Raw genomic sequence first — 21426 nt, 5'->3', positions numbered from 1 at the left:
CCCAGGTAAAAAAAAAACAGCAATGCTAATGCATTATGCATACGAGACAGCTCTGGCCATTAAAAAGGTAAATAAAAACACGGAATGTTACAGCGATACACAGCTGCCATTCTTATCGGCAATGTTACAGCGATACAAGACCTAGACTGCAAACATTTTACACACATAGGATCTACAATCTAGGCACTAATCTAAGCTAAATTCAGAGTTACAATGACTGCAAGAGTCAACATGGCCATCCGCGCGAAGGCAAAAAAACACTGTCACAGACGGAAGCGGCAGGCTTTGCTGGAGCTCATTCCTGAGACGGTAGTCTTGGCTGACACATCATTCATCCACCTAAAACGGTAGAAAGTCAGCGAAACATGTACATGCCCGAGGTTGCAAATAAAGTAATCCTGTCGCTTCACCATAATATCCAACTAAGAACAAAATTAAAAAAAATGGAATGGAAGAACTAAAATTTATTTTCCATACATAACATGCCAACATTCATTGTAAACATGGGTAAAAAAAAGAATCTTTGTAAATCACAACTTTAATGACCGCCAATTACATTATATGGCAACATTTTTCAAATTACAGAACATCAAATCAGGTATTCAAGTGGTCAATTTCACATCAGCATTTTGCAAAGAAAGCAATTAGCTTATCACGTGAATACTTCACAAGTTCCAAACTACGGTACGGTCACAAACAGTAAAGAAATATAGGTTTATTGCTCACCTGCAGTCAACTTTTCCAAGAACGCTCTTGAGCAGCTTGAATTCCCTATATGAAGTCACCAAGATAAATTATGTCAACTCGTATTCTTAACCGATGCAAAGATATTGTGAGGTCTAAATAATGCAATATATTACCTGCTGAATCCTACTGGGGTCAATCGCGCCAGTTGCCTGTAACTGATTATAATTCAAATCCTGTAGAAGTTTTTGAAATTTCAAACTTCAGATATCATAATTTACAGACTCAGCTTTAGTAACAACAAGGCAAATGATGGGAGACTGCAACGATGCCATACATTGTTATTATAAAGTGCTGTGAGGATAATGCAATGCACCTGAGCAGTATTTTTATAAATATAAAATCTCTTACAGCTAAAAAAAATGAATGGGTACCTGCTGTTTCATCTGCATTTGGTTATGTCCTTGCTGTGACTGGGGATGGTGTTGCATAGATTGCATAGGCGGAATTGTTTGAGCCTGAGGAGGTGACTGAAGTTGCTGTGCAACAAGCTTTTGTTGGTGCTGTTGAAGTAAAATAAGTTTCTGGTGCTGCTGCTGCTGCTCATACAGTACATATTCTTCAGGCTTCTCCCACTGCAACACAATAGCTCATAAGAATCATATTCCCAATATTTTAATTTCGAGATGATATGTAATGAAGTATTAATTCCTCACCTTACTCTCTCGAGTTATGCTATTGTAGTAATATTTAAAACCTTCAGGTGAGGTATGTTCGGTCCAATTGCAAGTTAAAGAAACTGCAGGCGAATTGACCTGCTGTGGAATTGCATTTAATTTTGTCGTCATCATGGCAGCCGGAGCACCAGGGGTATTAGATTGCACCGGCTGTCCCTGCAAACCCAAACTGAAACAGTGAATAACAGTACACAAAAACTTTGAACTTGTGTCAAATGTAAATGCATAATACAACACAGACCAGAGAACATAAATGATGGCAAGGAAAGGAAGCAAAACAGAAGGAATTGTGCAGAGTGACTAAGAAACATTTTCTCATGGTAATAGAGGAATTACCTGTTGCTTAGGAACTTGCGTATGTGGCTGCTGATTTAAGTTAGGTTGCTGCTGGTGCTGCTGCTGCTGCTGCTGCTGCTGCAGTAGCTGCAGCTGTTGCTGAAGCTGAAAAATCGTCTGCTGTGAAGATTGATAACTAGACTGTATAGCTGCCTGCTGCTGTTGGAGTAGCAACTGTGGTGCTTGTGACAGCATCTGCTGGACTGGCTGCTGCAGCATTTGCGGTGTTACATTGGAAGGAAGTTGCTGTTGTCCAGGAACAGCTTGCATGGGATTGGACTGTACAGCTGAAGGCGCCTGTAGAGCGCCTGCAGAAGCATTTTGCTGCGTCAACGGTTGTGACACAGGGAGCTGGCCAGGTAATTGCATAGTTGGTATATTCTGGCCAAAAGAACCAGGCCCCAAGGGTTGTGAGGCATGAAGCTGCCCTTGCTGAGCATTCTGCAACTGTACAGGGAAATTCTGCGGTGGGCCAGTTGGCTTTTGCAAGGGCGAGATCTGTGGCCCACCTAGATGATGCCCTTGTGACAAGGAAGGATTTATGCCCTACAAAGTAAAAGGCATCATGACCATTGACGACCAGGCGCAGGAAACAAAGATCAAAGTCAATTCACAAACATCAGAAGTCCTAATATGCCAATACCATATGAGATGATGTCGGCACAGCTGTCTGACTTGACAAAGAACCATTCCCATGAAACATCTGAGGCCGAAAAGTAACCTGCAATGATCAAAGGTAAGTAGGCTATGAAAAAGTAACACTAGCAAAGGCTTGGCTTGTGACATACATTATCTGCTGCTGATGTAACAGGGCCACCCATCAGGCCCATAGAATTGTCAGACCCAAAGTTATTAAACTGATGAGGAGCCATTGAGCTTGGGCTTGAAGGGCGCCAACTGTCAGGAGGCATGTGTCGGCCTATTTGCTCGTCAAGATTGGCAGTCGGCCTAAGTACAACAAAATAATTACCAGTGAGTAGAATGGTTTAGAACTAGCAGTAGGAGTAAGCTTAGTATAACAGACTATACTAGAGAGTCAGACAAAGAGAAAACACGAACTGAAACTTCTATAGCATCAAACTATCTGTTATCCAAAGTATTACATTGTATCTATTCATACATATCATCAATTCATGCAATTCTTTTTTGAATTTGCTGAATATATATACTGTTTGTTTAATGCTTTTGGCAATTGGGAAGTACAACTATCCTCTAAGTGTGGTTTCGGTAATAATGAAAATTACTGTGTACCAACAGTTTTGTTATGCTGTGTATGAGGCTCTCACAGGTGATCCATGAAGGATATTGGATGGATTTTCCAGGATGAATGTCATCAAATAAAGATATGTATCAAGATTAAGAAGTTCAAGAGGGGGGACAACTTGTGTCAAGAAAAAACATAGGGATGAACTTCAAAGGATCAAAGATACAATCATACAAGTGAACCAAATATGATGAAGGTCAGGTTCAAGAGAAGATCGAGTAATGACCAAGACGATGTTCATAGTGAAACTCAAGGATGGCCATGATTAGACCTAATCATACCCAGGGCAGGCCCAAAATCGGCCTGAAGCATGTGAACAAATCCACCAAATAGTCCGCTAGTGTATAAATTGTGCAACGTGAGGTCAGGGAAGAGTTGGTGCATTGGGTGTGCATTGCAATTGCCTTTGTTGCATCAGTTTGAGCTATTGGCGTTGATCATGTTCAAGCCAAAGTCCGAGAGATTGGTACTCTTGATGGCCACCGCTTTAGACGGGTTGGCCGATTGGCTAATTTTTTTTCGAAAAATTAACAGGAATGCTGTCGTATCTATTAGCAGAGGAGAAGAAAGTAACCAGTACAGGCCGAAGACAAAAGGAAAGAAAAATTACACTAGGCTTTGCCTAGATAAAAGAGAGGTTCTTGTGATTTCTTCAAGAATCTTGTGACAATGCCAGAGCGCTTCTTGAGGTGGTTGTGGAGCACCATCTGAGAAAAGAGTAAGTCATAGTGATCGAGGAGATGTCACGTTGTCCTCAAGAGGATTAGACTTGACACATAACCCACTCTTGATAACGAGTGAGCGAGCACCTCGATAGGCACGTGGGATATCAGTAGATATCCAAACTAAGGAGTAGACGTCATTTGAGTCAGTTGTCCCATTTACATTATAGCATTTCATAAGTGTGCTACTCTGGTGATATATCTTATGTAGTACGGAGTATTTGTATATTACTTGCTAGTCAACATAGTAGGAGTACATAGGATTGCAAACCTCCCTTACATATAGGGTGCTGGTACATTAGTTGAACCTGGCATATTTACGATTTGTGTTGGTAAAAAAAATCCAACCATGTTCAATTCCACAGAGATTTAGATTAAGCCCGATCTGTATTTGTTTCAAACTCTACCAATCAATTCTTCTGCCGTATATAAATTGAATAGCTCAAATAAGAGGAAAAAGAACCTGATAACTAGTGCTGCATCAGATCGAGAACTGACACCAGGACCTCCGAATGCAGGGCCACCCCTAACCAAACAAGATAAATCAGAGAGCAGTGATGGGGATGATAGCACTTGTCTAACGTAGTACTCCCTCCGTTCCTTTATATAAGGTGTATTTGTTTTTTGAAAAGTCAAACGACTGCAAGTTTGACCGAGTTTTTAGAAAAATATATTAGCATTCACAATGCAAAATTTATATCATTTGATCCATCATGAAAAGTAGTTTCATATTTTACCTACTAGGTATTGCAAATGTTGTTATTTTGTTCTATAATCTTGGTCAAACATTCAAATGGTTGACTTGCACGGAAACCAATACACCTTATATTCTGGAATGGAGGGAGTACCATGCTACCATGCCACTAAACTAGTGCAATATGCAAAAAAGTAGTGCTCTTAACCACCTTGATTCTCCAGGTCTAGGCCTCTTCGGATCAGCAAATCGAACTATTAATGGTTGCTCGCACCCCTAACAGCATAACGGATACAGTAAGCATTCTGAGGCAAAAGCAGAACTAATCAGCCTGGCAAAAATAGTTACCCTCATTATGTAAGTCCCACTAAGAGAATTCATGGCTGCAAGTGCAGGTTCTTTTGATGAGAATTTGACAAAGCCACAGCCTGCAAGTTGTTACACATGTCACGACATAAGTTGGAACAGAAGTTCATAGAAGAAATGAAGTGAGGAATGAATCTAACAAACCTCGGCTCTGCCTCATGCCATCTTTCATAATGTAAACATCTTCCACATGACCAAAAGGAGCAAAAATCTATAAAGAAGAATATTGAACACAGATATAATTTAATGTGCAGTTGCTAAATTATCAATGGTTACAGATAGATGACAAGTTTCTCCAACCACAATATTCTTACAAACAAAGAAAACTACTGAGCAAGTCCCTTACCTCTTCAATCTCCTTTGCAGTTGCTTGCTTATTCAGTGATGCAACAAACAATTTGTGCTCAATAGACCCTAGCAAATCAGTTGAGAAAAACAATTAATCATCCAATAAGTACATAAAAAAAATCTGAATAATTACAGGTCAAGCGTAACTTAGTTCTCATGAAATTTTTATTTTGCCGAGCTCGAAATTAAAAAAATTAAGGTTCTTAGAAGTGCAGTACTATTTGTTACAATAGGATAAATCTGTGGTTGTTGAACAAGTGAAGAAAACAGGAACATGAGAAGACTGCTGTAATAAAAAGGCATGTAAATGTATTAAGGCATATCATTATATCATTTTTCCCGTGCCGATCAAAGGTAACCATGCTAAGAATTCACAGCAAACAAACTCGGTACTCAGTGATACTTTGGAGCGAAAAATCGCGAGGCAATGTCACAATTGCATCAACCAGTGTCATAACAAAGCATGAACTGGCCAGTGATAGGCAAGCTAAATAGGTAAGAGGTACTTGAAGTATTACCATGACGCTCCTTTTCACCATCAGCATATCTAACCTGAACAGGGCCCATCGCCTGATAGAACAGACGCATAGTCAATAATTCACAGACAAAAGATTCACATTAAACAGATGGCTAACAAAAAACAAAAGTTACCCCTGGTATAGTGCACTGGTTATGCAGAGCTCTGATGGCTCTCTCAGCCTCTTCAGAAGTAGCATATTTAACAAAACAACAGCCTGCAAATGCAAACATATGGAATTTCATCACAAGGCATTGAAATTTTCTGTGTAGTTCAACTTCATATAATGTACATGCAATACAACATAGTGGAGTTGGCGAAGTGAAGGAAACAAGGAGGTAAGTTCAAACAGGTAATAAAGTTCAACGACATATTTTATCAAGAAAAAACAACTTCCACCACTTCTAATGTCCAGGGGCACAAGTCAATAACAAAACAACCATCGAAACCCTCAATAGGAAGAAGAATAGAATGGCGTGCACACTGCACACATGATAAATTATCAATGGGCTGCACTCTGCAACACCAAGCACAATTTCAAGTGTAGCTAATATATGATACGTGAAATATAATTTTTACAATGCTCCAGCTGACTGCAAGTTCAGCTAGAAATTCAGTGGAGACAAACTGGATCCACAATGGAACATTACAGTCATCACCAGAGTACAAGAACAAAACGCAAAGCAAATTATTTCACTACAAGAGACATGCGGGTTTTGCATAAAGCACCATGTATAACCAACCACCACTCCACCCTAATTACAATATTTTATGCACAGAAACTGTGCATCATCGTGTAGACAGATCCATAAACGATAGTAAGACCCTGTCACAACAGAGAGCCTCAAATACAGCACTACATGCTGAACACTAATAGTATGGTTACCCCAAAGATATGCAGCAGTGCGCTGAGCAAGACTAGTGTACTCATAACAGCCACACTCAAGGTCTCAACGAAATCATACATGATAAACAAAATGCATCAACAGTATCATACAGATCAGGCTGCATCATTTCGCTCATCCATATACAACTCCAACAGCTGAACTGTTGATCTAACCAGTATATGCACATATGACGAGTTAAAAAGGTCTAGAACTGAGATTCAGCTCCAATTAAGAGCACATGCTTCACCAATCATTTCCAAGAAATCACAATGACCACAGGTCAAGTGCAAGGGCTTTCACATAGGCCATTCATCTCATCTGCATGGCTGATATAGAATGCAACAGTTACATGCAGCATGAATCTGTGAGTCCAACAGTTTGGGTTGGAAGACTCCACGTGAATTACATATACATAAATTACGCTGGGGAGATCTCAATAACACACGCAACGAAGATAACTTTTAGGTATGTCAATGTCAGCATCATGCAATGGTACAGAAGAAAAAATAGCCAAGATAGTAAGAACAAGAATGCCAGAACCATCAAAAGAGATGTCACACTTCACTGGTATCAGAAATAATACCAACAGTGCCATCAACTCGAACGTACAGGGCAAAAATCACACCATTAAACCCTACCAGAACAAGTCGATCATACAGCAGTTAACGTTCCTAATGGATGTAATGTGTTTCATAATTCAAATAGGTGTGAAGTGCCACAATCACAGTCGCCGAGCCCAGCAACACCATTCTTTTGAATGTATGATCCCTACTGAGTGGATCGAGAATTTATCATTGTGATACACAAACATCCAAAACTGCTTTGAGACACAGCGTCGCCAATCAAACAACCTGAACTCATGAGATACGTTTTGTTCAGAGCAACCAAGCGTTTGGCATCACTCACATGGTGACCATGTATAGTTGAAATGAACAACAGTGTAATATGTCCATCAAAGCACAGCTCCAGATTAAACATGCAACCATCATATCCCACATAAAACGAATAATAGCACATCAATTTAGATCACTCAACTCAGGACAACACCACACAGCATCATCCAAACCCAGGCAACCACATTAAGGGATTCAACCAGGAATTCCATACAGTGCAACTCATGATAATAAGTATATAAAAGAAATCTGAAACCATGGAAGGAAAAGAATGAAAAGTTAATCTTAATTCATTAGGAGGTCCTCTGGCCTTTTGCATCGCATTCAAAACAAATAGATGCAACAGTAACACAGCACCCTTAGTTATTTCTGGTCATACTACATTGAACACGGCAACAAGCACAAGATTGCTATGACCTGAACAAAGTTGTTTGTTCAAATCTGCTACCTTATGTACCAGCAGGGTGGAGCCTAGTTAGATTACAGTAACCAGCCAAGAGTTAGCTGCTTCCTTTCTTGCCTTCTATTAACCCAGACGAAGAAACAGAACGGAAGCGCAGGAAACAAAATTCAACAACCGCCAAATCTAACTGAAAGAAGATGCAACCTTGTTGCTCCTAATACTCTCAGAACCTGAAAAGAAAGCGATACTGGTATATTGATAATATAAGAAAAATATACTTATGGCTCACCTTGTTGTTCACCAGTTTTCCTATCCCTGATCAAAGCAACTTCAAGAACATCTCCATGATCCTCGAATAAAGGTCGAACCTGAAGACAGTAGAGTGGACTTTCACAAACAAAAAAATACAACATATTTGTTGATTCTCAGAAGGAAAAAAAAGCACACACAACAAGAGAACAAATACCGATCATAAGGATGCCAACAAGAAAAGAAAGAAAAATATATGAACTGCTGAGCTACTTTAATTTTCAACTTTGTGAGCTTGTAACTGAGAAGATGCAACTTTGTAAAAAAAAATGAGTTATGCAAATAAGATAGCTAAATTTTACGCTAGCTCTCTTTTAAATGTAGATTTTCTTAACACAGAAAATGCCCCTTTTACCACCTATAGCTAACTTATAGGACTTCCAATTTATATAAACATTGGCATGGTTTCATGAATAGCAATAAGCCATGATAAAAGAAAAATAAGCTAATGTACAACAAAGCAGAATTCCAAGTTCTGAAATTATGTAAAGTAGACGTACTAACAAATCTGCAGGTACAAAATGGCAGATACAAGTATGGAAGTTGTACTCACATCATCTTCATTTGCTGTTCTTGGAACTGATCCAACAAAAAGTTTAACATAACCACTTTTGTTATCATGATCTGCAGGAAGTTTTCCACATGAATATCAATTAAGTAGCCCATGAAAGGGTGCAAAACAAACTCAACTATTTGTCCACTAAAGCTCAATGAGATATAACAGTACAATCAGCTAACAAACATAAGTTCTACAGACATTGATTACTGGAACCAATACAAATAAAAACTGGATGGGTTCAAATTGGTACATAAACTGCTTACTAGGAGGGAAAACATATCATTCAGCTCAACGGTTATGACTGAAGGTCAACATCTGGATTAAAAAAATATGACCTAGCTGAAGCTGGCTATTACAATAGCTTATCTGAAGCTTCATCACAAGATAGGCTCGTAGGCCATACCATTATATGATTTAACCACGAGAGTACGAGACAGAACACAACTGTGTGCATCATGGAGAAATTAGATCTTAACCCGCACTTTAATTCCCCATTTGATAATTTGCCACCACCCCCCCCCCCCCCCTTCCCCTGAGAATGACGGGGGGCTGGGACCACCCGCCATTAAGACAACCCTGGACAAACCATCAAACCCTAGTAAAGTGGGGTAAATAATCTAATCCCCTGTGTATCATGCAAACTACAGCATGTACATCTAAAACCAGTCTAAGCTCATCCTTCATGCAAAAAGGTGGGTGGTCTTGCCAACATGGTATACATGCTAGCACCATACATGGTGGCCCGGTTTGTCTCATCCCAACATTGACTGATCAGCTACGGCAAGTTAACAACAATTGATTGAATATGGTGTAAAATCTTCCAGAGGTCACGGAAGATCAACTTCAAAACCTATTCCACAGCGGACCAAAAGCCCAAAACATATTCGCGTGCGGACACAAGCTAAAATTCCACATCTAGAGGAAACCTAGAAAACACCAAAGCGCAGAAACCAAGAATCTGCACCAAACCTGAGTAGTCTCCACGGCCTCCCCCGCCACCGCCTCCGTAGCGGCTCCTCGCTCCACCGGCCGTCTCACCGAAGTCGCCGCCGCCGCCGCCGCCTCTGTACCCTCCAGTTCCACCACCGCCAACAACGTATTCAGACGGCGCACGGTACGGATGGAACCTCCCGCCTCCGCCTCCGCCTCCGTCGCTGCTCCCGCCGCGGGAGGAGCGGTGGGGCGGGGGGCTACCCCCGCCGCCGCCGGACCAGCGCGAGGGTCCGCGCGCGAATCTGCCGTCCGCGCCGCTGCGAGCGCCGCCCGCGGGGCCGGAGGGGTCGCCGGAGCGGTCGCTGCCGCGGTGCATGTGGTGGGCAGAAGGTGGCTAGGGTTTTGACGCGGCTCGCGAGCACGAGAGGGGGCAGGCGAAGGCGAAGAGAGAGGCCGTGTGGAATTTCAACTCCGCCTCGTCAAGTGCCAATTGCCGTGAGGATCAGATTGGATCCGATGGGCGACCGACGGCAGTCTGCCCCGGCGTAACCGTTTCGTTTCTATCAACGGACAATGTAATTTCGGGGCATCTTTCCCAACTCAATAGGGCTATTTATATATTAACCTATGGAAACTAGATGGTTTTTTTTTAGGGGAAATGGAAACTAGATGATGCATATGCATCGCCGAGGAAATCATATTACCACAAACTACCATTCATAATTAATCGTGATCCTTCTCTCCAAAAGATGATACGATTTCATAATTACAATTACAGTAATGTGATCCAACCATCTAAAAAATGATACTCTTCATAATTAACGTGATCCTTCCGTTCAACGCTTGATGATATTTTACATAAATAATATAATCATTGCATCAAAAAATGGCATTCTCCATAATTCTTATTCAAAGATTCATACTCTACATAATTAGCGTGAAACCAACAAACATAGGAAACCCAACCGAGATATCGTTTGTCTACTAGTTTTCCGTCGGGTGAACCACCCCCGCGTCGTCCGTCAGGGCGACTCGGGAGGCCTCTCGATCCGCTTTTCTCGGCGATCGTTCACGTGTGTCCTCCCCTCGCCGCCGCCGGTCGGCACCGCCGGGCTTGCCCGCGCGGCCGACGGCGGCGGCGGGGCTCTATTCCCTTGGCGTTTAGGCGGCGTTTGGCAAGGTACGAGCAGCGGCTAGACGTGTGAAGGTGGGAAGTTGCAGCGGCAGCGCCAGATCGTGGATGTGGGTTGCAACCTCGTCGCTGGCGCACTACGCGGAGGCAGCTTGATCTTGGCTGCACGGCGGCCTCGTTGAAGGCAGGAAACCTGCACAGGGTGTGTAGCTGCCATGATTCAACATGGGGAACACGCCCATACCAAGGTTGCTGCTCCTGGGTGCTCTTCTGATGTTGCCAAGCAGCAGTTGCATTTCGCCCAGCTATGCCCCGAAGTTGCATCACCGGCTAGACGGAGACCTTTTGATATGGCGGCTGTGTCGACTAGTGATGAATCAGGTTGGTCTAGATCTATAGTCGGCGATGCAGAGTTGGGTTCCTTTGTGGGCTGACAGCATGCGTTGGATGGCTCGCAGTCGATGCATGGTGGTGGTCATGTCCTTTCCCTTGATATGATCTGCTGCCACATGCACGGATGATGGAGTTAGTGGCAGGACATGATGGTGTCGTCTGATGCAGATCAATCATCGGTTGCCACTTATGAAGACAGCGCAGGGCCTCCGAAGCATCCCAGACTTGGGATTTTGGTGGTGTCGGTGTCCTTGCTCGTCGTCAATGACTTCGTAATGCTGTGGCGAGCGACACTTGTCGCGGCTCATTGGCTTTGCTCACGTGGGCATGACCTTTGCTCGCGTCAAGACCGTGTGCATATGCAGTTGCTAGGATCGGGGCAAGTGGAGGAGACAACAGAGGATACCTTTTGATTGGGTGGTGCTTCTCGAGTACCTAGTCTCGGGCTCCGAAGTGAAAACCCTAGGTCTGACCCTAGTTGTTATACCTGGCGATGGCGGCGTTCTTTATGTCGTTAGCCTGATGAAGGCATTGCTTGGAATTTGCTCACACCTAATCTTCGGGGTGAAAACCCATGATCTAGCCTTCTATGGTTGGATCCGATGACGGCGACGCTTGCGTGGCCTTCCCTTCCTAAAGGCGTTGCTTCTGAAGAACATTTATCCTAGTCCTTGTGTTGTCAAGAGATGGTTGGTGCCGATGGTCATTGTAATATATCGTCAATCATTATTTTCTTCGCTTTGGTTTTTTTCTTTTTTCTACACCTAGGTATAACTTCGGTCTTATATGACTTTGTTCTCTGTCGGGGTGTTTGTTTGTGTGTGTTGGCTGTGTGCATCTTAGTTATGCAGAGGACGGATGTATGCTCATTATGATTGTATCACTTCGATGCTACATTATGAATCAATTAAGACACCCTTTATCGAAAAAGGAAACCCAACCAAAAAAACATAGGAAACCAAACAAAACCACGACGTACTATCATGATCAAAACTCCCTTTAATAGAACCGTGTATATATACATGCGCTTAAAATAACTAAACATATATAATAAAATAATAAATGTAAGTTGTCTTCATTTTGTAATATATAACACCCCTCTTTTAGGAAAAAGTATAACAACACGAAAAAATACAATCATGGTATTTATCTCCTTCCTCACATATCATATTGGACAAAGTGCGACTTCGTCCCAACATGTTTCTCAAACCGCTAGATCAAGATTGTTATTCTTCTTCTTTTTACTGGAGAATCATATAACCAAGGGATTTTGTGCTTCTAAACCACGTGAGATGTGTAATACCCCGGATGTAACTTTCCATATTTGTAACTCCAACTCTTGCCATTTTCGGCTATGTGTTATGATATTTCCCTTCGTGGTCGGGTTTTGTTTTTCGTTTTGCATTTTGTTCATGTCATGCATCCCATATCATGTCATCATGTGCATCTCATTTGCATACGTGTTCGTCTCATGCATCCGAGCATTTTCCCCGTTGTCCGTTTTGCAATCCGGCACTCCCACCTCCTCCGGCGCACCCTTCTTGTTTTCTTTTCGTGAGCGGGTGTTGAACGTTCTCGGAATGGACCGAGGCTTGCCAAGTAGCCTTGGTATACCATCGGTAGACCACCGGTCAAGTTTCGCTCCATTCGAACGTCGTTTAATGCTCCAACGGTTAACCGGGTAACCGCAAAGTCTTTTTGTGTGTTGCAGCAAAACCCCCCTCTAAACAGCTCAAAACCCCTCTAAGTCTCTTCCATGCTCTAGGTCGTTCGATCATGATCGTGTGGGCGAAAACCGCACTCCATTTGGAGTCTCCTAACTCCCTCTAGCTATATATATGTGAGTCCCCCCGAAATCTTCGCAGATCAAACCCTAACCTCGTCCCCTCCGCGCCGCCGGACGTGTCCACCCGGCGCCGGACGAACCAGCCGCAGCGCGCCATGTGGCAAGCCCCGCCGCCCGTACGCCGCGGCCCGGGAAGCCCGCAGCCGGCCCCCGCGGCCCGAGCCGGCTCCGCCCCCCAAGCCCACCTTCTTCCTCCTCCGCCCCGCGCCTCCCCGCGCCTGAGGCACCGTCCGCCGGAGCCGAGCCGGCGCAGCTCCGGCCACCCCCTCGCCGGCGCACCTGCGCCTTTCGGAGGACCCCGCCGCCGTCGCCCTCTCCTCCTCCCGTCGCCGGTCGCCGCCTCTCCCCCGAGCCCCGCTTCCCCGGCGCCGCGCCTCCCTCTCCCGAGCTAGCTCCGGCGAGAGCAGCAGCTCCGGCGAGCTTCGCCCCGAGCTCGATCCAGATCCGCCGCCCGTAGGGTTGACTTTTTCCTCCCCTCAAATCTTCCAAGTCCTAAATATTTTGCAGTACATGCTCATGTTCATCGCATCATAACTCTCTGCATATAGCTCCGTTTTGTGCGTGTAATATATCGATATATTCGTCTCGCGATGCTCTTCATTTTGTTCCATTGTGCCATATTCATTTGGGTCCATCTTGATGCCCAAATCTCTGGTGCAAGAGTGCTAGTTGCTGTTATCTGCTGTTACTTATCAGAACTTGAGGATTTGTTATTTTTGTTGCATTTAATCTGTGCATCTTATGGGCATGAGCTCTACATGCGTTTTGATGTATGCCATGCCATATTTACAGAGGTGTATGCCATGTATTTTTGTGATCTCTGTGGTGACTAGCACAAGCATGCAAACTAGGCTTCGTAATGTTTCTGTTTCAGGGACTTAGTAATTTTACCAAGTCTGTGACTGTTGTTATTTTGTTGCTATGTATTCATGTGTCTACAGAGAGATCCATGCTTATTTTGGTGATGTTCAGTAAGGATGTTTTGTAGTTATTGTTGTAGTTGATCCATTCATGCCCTTGTTTACAATTATGGAGTGCCATAGCATGACTCAATCTTGCTCTACTTTTGCTATAAAATATTTCTGGCAGATTGTTAACATGATATTCAATTTTGCCAAGCTTGTTGTAGTTGTTTCATACATGATATGTACTTGTTCTTGACATGGATAGCTTTATAAACATTCCATCTTGCTGTAGGTGTGCTTGTTTTGTCATGCATTGCTTTGTGGTGAGTGCATCAATCTCACCAAGATGCCTTCATATTATTGTTTCTGTCATTCTCTGTTTTCTGCCAAGTCTGAAACTTGTTAACGAAACTTGCTATGTTTACATGGTTGCCATCATATCTTCTGGTCCTTTTTGGCTTATGGTCAGTAAGGGACTTTTGTCATATGCATTTAGTATATTACTTCTATGCCTTGTTTTGCTATGTTAAGTTCCTGTAGCATGTTGATTTCGTGCTCTGAACATTGCTACCTGATATTGTTTCAGGCATGTCCAGTAATTTCACCAAGTCTGTGAACCTGATATCTTTTGCACTTTTGCTATGCTTGTTTGAACCTGTCATGTTGTGATCTAGCCGTAGCTCAGTGTACATCTTTTGTCAAGCATCTCCTGTAGATTACTGCCATATGCTTTGTTGCTATGTTGGAGTGCTGTAGCATAGTTTCTTGTTGCATTCTAAGTGCTATCATGCTGTTAATCACAGATTCGTGTCATTCTTGTTTTGCTTGCCATTTGCAAACCGTGCATCCGTTTCCGGTGATCTTTATATCGATTTCGACCGAAATCATCTCATATTTCCAGTGGCATGCTTGGTTTTCCAATTTACTGCCTTGTTCATCATTTTTCTTCCGGAGCACGCATATGCATCGCGTATCATATCCCGCATATCATGCATGTTTTGCATCATGTTGCTTGTGCATTTCCCGTGATTGATTGTGGTTCCGTTGCTTGTGTTCTTGTTTTGGGTAGAGCCGAGAGACGAGTTCGTGAACGAGGAACCTGTTGAGTACGCTTACGAGGATCAAGCTTTCGACAACTCTGAGAACCTTGCAGGCAAGATGACCATACCCTCGAAATCACTTCTATCTTTGCTTTGCTAGTTGTTCGTTCTATTGCCATGTTGCGCTACCTACCACTTGATATATCATGCCTCCCATATTGCCATGACAGCCTCTAACCATCCTTTTCCTAGCAAACCGTTGTTTGGCTAAGTTACCGCTTTTGCTCAGCCCTTCTTATAGCGTTGTTAGTTGCAGGTGAAGTTGAAGTTGGTTCCATGTTGGAACATGGATATTTTTGGATATCACAATATCTCTTATTTAATTAATGCATCTATATATTTGGTAAAGGGTGGAAGGCTCGGTCTTATGCCTGGTGTTTTGTTCCACTCTTGCCGCCCTAGTTTCCGTCATACCGGTATTATGTTCCTTGAGTTTGCGTTCCTTACGCGGTTGGGTGATTTATGGGACCCCCTTGACAGTTCGCCTTGAATAAAACTCCTCCAGCAAGGCCCAACCTTGGTTTTACCATTTGCCACCTAAGCCTTTTCCCCCGGGTTTTCGCGAGCCCGAGGGTCATCTTTATTTAAACCCCCGGGCCAGTGCTCCTCTGAGTATTGGTCCAACCTGTCAGTCGCCGGTGGCCACCAGGGGCAACTCTGGGCTCGCCTATCGGAAGCTTGGACAATCCGGTGTGCCCTGAGAACGAGATATGTGCAGCTCCTATCGGGATTTGTCGGCACATTCGGGCGGCTTTGCTGGTCTTGTTTTACCATTGTCGAAATGTCTTGTAAACCGGGATTCCGAGACTGGTCGGGTCTTCCTGGGAGAAGGTTTATCCTTCGTTGACCGTGAGAGCTTATGATGGGCTAAGTTGGGACACCCCTGCAGGGTATTATCTTTCGAAAGCCGTGCCCGCGGTTATGAGGCAGATGGGAATTTGTTAATGTCCGGTTGTAGAGAACTTGTCACTTGACTTAATTAAAATACATCAACCGTGTGTGTAGCCGTGATGGTCTCTTCTCGGCGGAGTCCGGGAAGTGAACACGGTTTGAGTTATGAATGACGTAAGTAGGAGTTCATGATCACTTCTTGGTCATTACTAGTTGACGACCGTTGCGTTGCTTCTCTTCTCGCTCTCATTTGCGTATGTTAGCCACCATATATGCTTAGTGCCTGCTGCAGCTCCACCTCATTACACCATCTTTTCCTATAAGCTTAAATAGTCTTGATCTCGCGGGTGTGAGATTGCTGAGTCCTCGTGACTCACAGATTCTACCAAAACAGTTGCAGGTGCCGACGATGCCAGTGCAGATGACGCAACCGAGCTCAAGTGGGAGTTCGATGAGGAACGTGGTCGTTACTATTTCTTTTCCTGATGATCAGTAGTGGAGCCCAGTTGGGACGATCGGGGATCTAGCATTTGGGTTATCTTATTTTCTTTTGGATTTGACCGTAGTCGGTCTATGTGTGGATTTTGGATGATGTATGAATTATATTTATGTATTGTGTGAAGTGGCGATTGTAAGCCAACTCTCGTTATCCCATTCTTGTTCATTACATGGGATTGTGTGAAGATGACCCTTCTTGCGACAAAACCACAATGCGGTTATGCCTCTAAGTCGTGCCTCGACACGTGGGAGATATAGCCGCATCGTGGGTGTTACAAGATGATAGTGGGGTTGATTTATAAGGCGACGTGTTTGAAAAAAATGATCTATTCATCACTGTCAAGGCACTACAAAGAACACTAGAGGTAACGAAAATTACATCTAGGTTCATAGATGAAAGAATCGATATGGTTGACTAGAGGGGGGTGGATAGGCAACTACCATTGTTTAGTTTTTCTTAATAAATTAGGTTAAGCAACAAATAGGTTGTCTGGATATGCAACTAAGTGAGCAACCTATATGATGCTAACAGCAATCACATCACAAGCAAGCAAGCAAGCAAAGAGATACAACACGATAGTAGCTTGCACAAAGTAAAAGTAAGAAAAACCATGACTGGAGTCGATGAAGACGAGGACGTGTTACCGAAGTTCCTTCCCTTTAGGGGAAGTACATCTTCGCTGGAGTGGTGTGGAGGCACAATGCTCCCCAAGAAGCCACTAGGGCTACTATACTTCTCCTCACGCTCTCGCACAATGCAAGATGTCGTGATTCCACTAGTGGTGCCCTTGAAGGCGGCAATCCGACCTTTACAAACAAGGTTGGGATCTCTCCACAACTTAATTGGAGGCTCCCAACACCACCACGAAGCTTGACCATAATGGATTGTGGCTACGAGGTGGCCTCTTCCATTTAGGGTGCCCAAACACCCAAGAGTAACAAGATCCACAAGGGATTAGTTGGGGGAGTAAAATTTCTCTTGGTGGAAGTGTAGATGGAGGCCCTCTCAAGCAAACCCTAGGAAATCAACAAGATTTGATGGCTAGGGAGAGATATTGGGTGAGAATGAGCTTTGTGGCAACAATGGAGCTTGGGGGAAAAAGGTTGGTCAACTTGGGGAAGAAGACCCCCTTTATATAGGTGGGTGAAAATCCAACTGTTTTCTGCCCACAAGTCGTGCACAAGCAGTACTACCACTCGGGTGAGTGGTACTGCCGCTGTGCACGGTAGTACTAGCCCCAACGTGCAATTGACACCGTCATAGATGTGGTAGTGCCGCCGGAGCGGTACTGCTGCTCCCACCAGCGCGTACTTCCGCTTAATGTTGCACAAGGAGGTAGAACCGTGGTAGTAGAGGCAGGTAGTACGGCAGTACCACGCAGGGCGATACTACCGATCTACTTCCGCTGATGTGGAGAAGCACTACAAGAAATATGTCAACTTGCAACCACCACTATTGGTCACTGAAAGGTCATTGATTTTCATTTGCGACCTTTTTTGACCAAAAACAGAAGGTCAAAAGCTAGCAGTCGTAAAGTGAAATTAACGACCTTCTCTGTGAGAAGGTCGTGGAATTCCACGACCAAAACAAAAGGTCACTAGTTCAAGGACCTTCTATTTTGGTCGCTAGCTCTCTGCCCAGGCCACGTCGGATCCGACATGGCAAGCTGACGTGGCAAAATTGCGACCAAATGAAAAGGTCGTTGAGAAGATTCAGCCCGGTCCTGTTCGGTGTTTTACACGGGCCGAGCCCATTAATTCGGCCTTTTTAACATATATTTTTCTGTTAATTTTCGGTAGCTACATGGGCCTAGCCCAACATTTTAGCCTTTTTATTTCATGGATCATGGCCTTTTTGTGATCTATTTCGTTTTTGGGCCTAAGCCTTTTTATTTACTTGGCCATTGCCTTTTCACAATTGATTCTTTTAGTAATTTTGTTCATTTTTTCTGAATTGTTTGATTTGTGGCTTTTTTAGGGCCCAAATAGTATATGTTTCATTTCCGACATATCAACAATAAAGTATCAGCAATAAATAACCAGTACTTTGGTCAAGAGAGCCCCAATCACACAAATTTTCATAAATGACGACCAAAATGAGTATATTATATATATTACAATCATGCCATAGTTCACATCATCCAGGAATATAGAACAACTACAAAAGTGCTGCTATGAAGTACTATAACAGCCATTCACATCATCCAGGAACATATAATTAGCTACAAAGATGAAGCGTTCCCTTTTTCCAACTTCTTGAGCCTAGAGCTCCTGTAAAAGATAGGAAATGATCATTATCATGGCTGTGAATTCAGAATGAAAGCAATATCGTCGAACATACAACAGTTAGGAAAAGAATATTGAACAGAATAATAAACAAATACACAAGGAGCTAGGGGTTGATCCTAAAGCATGAGGGCACGGATAACAGTAGCAACCATGAGTAAATATTAGCAAATACTCCCTCCGTCCCAAAATAAGTGTCTCAACTTTGTACTAGCTCTAGTACAAATTTGTACTAAGCTCAGGACACTTATTTTGGGACGGAGGGAGTATTATATTGGTGGAAAAAAGTAAATACCAGCAAGCTCTAAGAATACTCCAAGAAATTGATGGTTCACAATACAATCATGCTTTTGACAACAAATACTACTAGAATTAAGGCGCATAATATATTCTAAGCAGTGTCAACATCATGGCAGTAACAATTAACAGTAGCAGCTAGCAGTACATCAATCAAGCACAACTAAGCTACTAATGTTCACCAAATTTAAAAATTTGTCCATCTAGTTAACAAAAGTACAACACCACACTTAGGAACTCGGAGCAAGAAAAAGATCATGTTGCTTAGGAGCTACCACAAATGATACTAATCAAGGGCAAAAACAAGTTGGTATGATATCATTCATTCATTCGTTCTCATCACGGTCATTCATTGAATTCATTAAAGGTTACAGATTCATTTCTTGACATAGCATTGGAAAATCACAAGAATAGTATATGAACCAAAGTGTCCAGATAAGTAGATAACACATGGAGGTCACAATCACATAGCAAAGGAAGAGTGGGACAGACCGAGGACTTACCCTCTGGACAGATCAAAGACTTCATGCTTCCTCTTCCTCGGTGGACAAATCAATGACTTCACTTCCTCTTCCTCATGCACCAACAGGAAGACCATCTCAAACACCTGCAAAACAGCACAACCATCCACACATTAAGGACTGACTTCAGATCAGCGGGTCCATTGACACAAGGCAATAAGAAAATGTACTCACACAGCGAGAATGACCAGCATTCCCAACAATGATCTGGGTTAGTTTACTGCTTATTTCCTCTAGGTACATCAATTAATTCAGTCCGAGCAGTTAACAGCAAAGCTGTGTAGGTACACCACCGTGACTACTAGCTCACATATTTGGACTTGCAATCAGGGAATCCAGAACTAATTCCACTGCATGCTAATCTAAAGCATCAGGACATGCTCTTTCCTACTGCATAATTATAGTAGCTCGTATGCCTAGATTTGCAGTCAAGAAATCACAGAATTAACTCCTTACTAACCAGTGTTTATCCATTATGACATGCTATTTTCTACTAGTATGTGTGTTGCTCTGCATGGAGTAGATAACATGCTTAAATTCTCAGATGAAGGGATCCGAAATTAATTGTAAGGAGTTAACATAATATTTGTACTGAACTTAGTCCTTTCATCATCACATACTAGATTAAACTGCCAACTACTGAACTTAGTCCTTGCACAACTGAAAGTCTGAAACTGGGACTAGAAGAACAACACCATCACTGGGCTACCACAAGTCTACTAGTACTAGATACCTACCGATTAGAAAATAAAGCTAAATTATACTAGTAGTGGTGGTGTTCTGTAACATCCCAAATTTTCAAATTGGAATGTTATACATAGATCATTCTTGCACATCATATTTTATTGCATTTTGTTTTGCGATCCTAGAAATTATACGCAACTCAAGGACCCATGGAGAGAGTTGGGGATTTCGTTATTTTCATATTTGGGTTTTCTCAAATTTTGAAAATAGGATCATTTGTTTTAATTATTTTTCTCTCCGAAAATATTTCATATCAAAATATATAAGAGCGGATAAAATGACTTCTCCACAAATAATGAAATATTGGGAGGAAAAATATTAAAAACAAATATTTGATTTTATTTGGATTTTATTTGATTTTATTTGAATTAGAAAAAATACGCGTTTTTCAAAATTGCATTTAGGCCCAAATAAATGTTCATCTTGTCCGGCTTATTTTTAGAGGACAGGGAAAATTTATTTTGGGATTTTTGGAGTCCGTTTAGTATTTCTTTTGTTTGTTTTTCTGCGCGAAATTAATTTTTAAAAAAATCGCAAACCGCCTTACGGGCCGTGTCCGACCCGGACACCTCAGCCCGGCCGGCCTTATAAGCCGCGGCCCGACCCCGCCGCCAGCCCAAGTCGCCGCCGCCACCTAACCCTAACCCTAACTGATCCACGCCGCCACCGCCGGATCCGCCGCCGCCGTCGCCGACCCCGCCGCCGACGCCCGACGCTGTCGCCCCGCCGTCGCCCGTCGCCGACCCCGCCGCCACCACCGCCACCGCCGCCCGTCCCGCCGCCCGACGCTGCCCGCCGGAGCCCCGCCGCCCCTCGCCCGACGCCGCCCCACCGGAGTTGCTCGCCGCCGCCGCCATCACGCGAACCGAGGTAGCCGCCGGTTTTCTCGAAAAAAAACCGTTCGGTTTTATTTCGAAACCGAGATGCGTTTTTTTATTAGATCGGTTTATTTTTTTCCGGTTTAACTAAATAGCGAACGCCCGTTCGTATGTTCGTTTTAATGAACGGTTTCCGTCGTTTGACCGCAGACAGCGAACGTTCGTTCGTTAGCCTGTTTGTCAGTTTTTCTTTTTCTCGGATTTTTCGCGATTATTTTTTATCGCGATTTCCGATCTGTTTTTCGTTTTAGTATAACTTTTCGCTCATTTATCGGAATCAGGC

At 43.3% G+C, this 21426-nt stretch overlaps 1 protein-coding gene across 1 annotated transcript; it reads right to left on the bottom strand.

The window, feature by feature from the left end:
- Positions 1-33: 33 nt before the first annotated feature.
- On the bottom strand, positions 34-10240 carry LOC109754034 (flowering time control protein FCA). Its single transcript, XM_020312966.4, has 18 exons — positions 9689-10240; positions 8714-8784; positions 8141-8219; positions 5803-5885; positions 5670-5721; positions 5150-5217; positions 4948-5014; positions 4786-4865; positions 4649-4713; positions 4207-4269; positions 2546-2705; positions 2401-2478; positions 1758-2303; positions 1401-1577; positions 1119-1319; positions 861-920; positions 727-771; positions 34-339 (listed from the first exon to the last, which is right to left on the bottom strand). Exons 1-17 carry the CDS (start codon positions 10026-10028, stop codon positions 733-735), a joined length of 2229 nt encoding a protein of 742 aa, XP_020168555.1. The 5' UTR covers positions 10029-10240; the 3' UTR covers positions 34-339; positions 727-732.
- Positions 10241-21426: the final 11186 nt, after the last annotated feature.

The sequence above is a fragment of the Aegilops tauschii genome, chromosome 5 (assembly GCF_002575655.3).
Source record: "Aegilops tauschii subsp. strangulata cultivar AL8/78 chromosome 5, Aet v6.0, whole genome shotgun sequence".
NCBI classification, from domain to species: Eukaryota; Viridiplantae; Streptophyta; class Magnoliopsida; order Poales; family Poaceae; genus Aegilops; species Aegilops tauschii.
The sequence above is the reverse complement of the archived record's forward strand: the minus strand, read 5'-3'. Positions and strand labels throughout refer to the sequence as shown.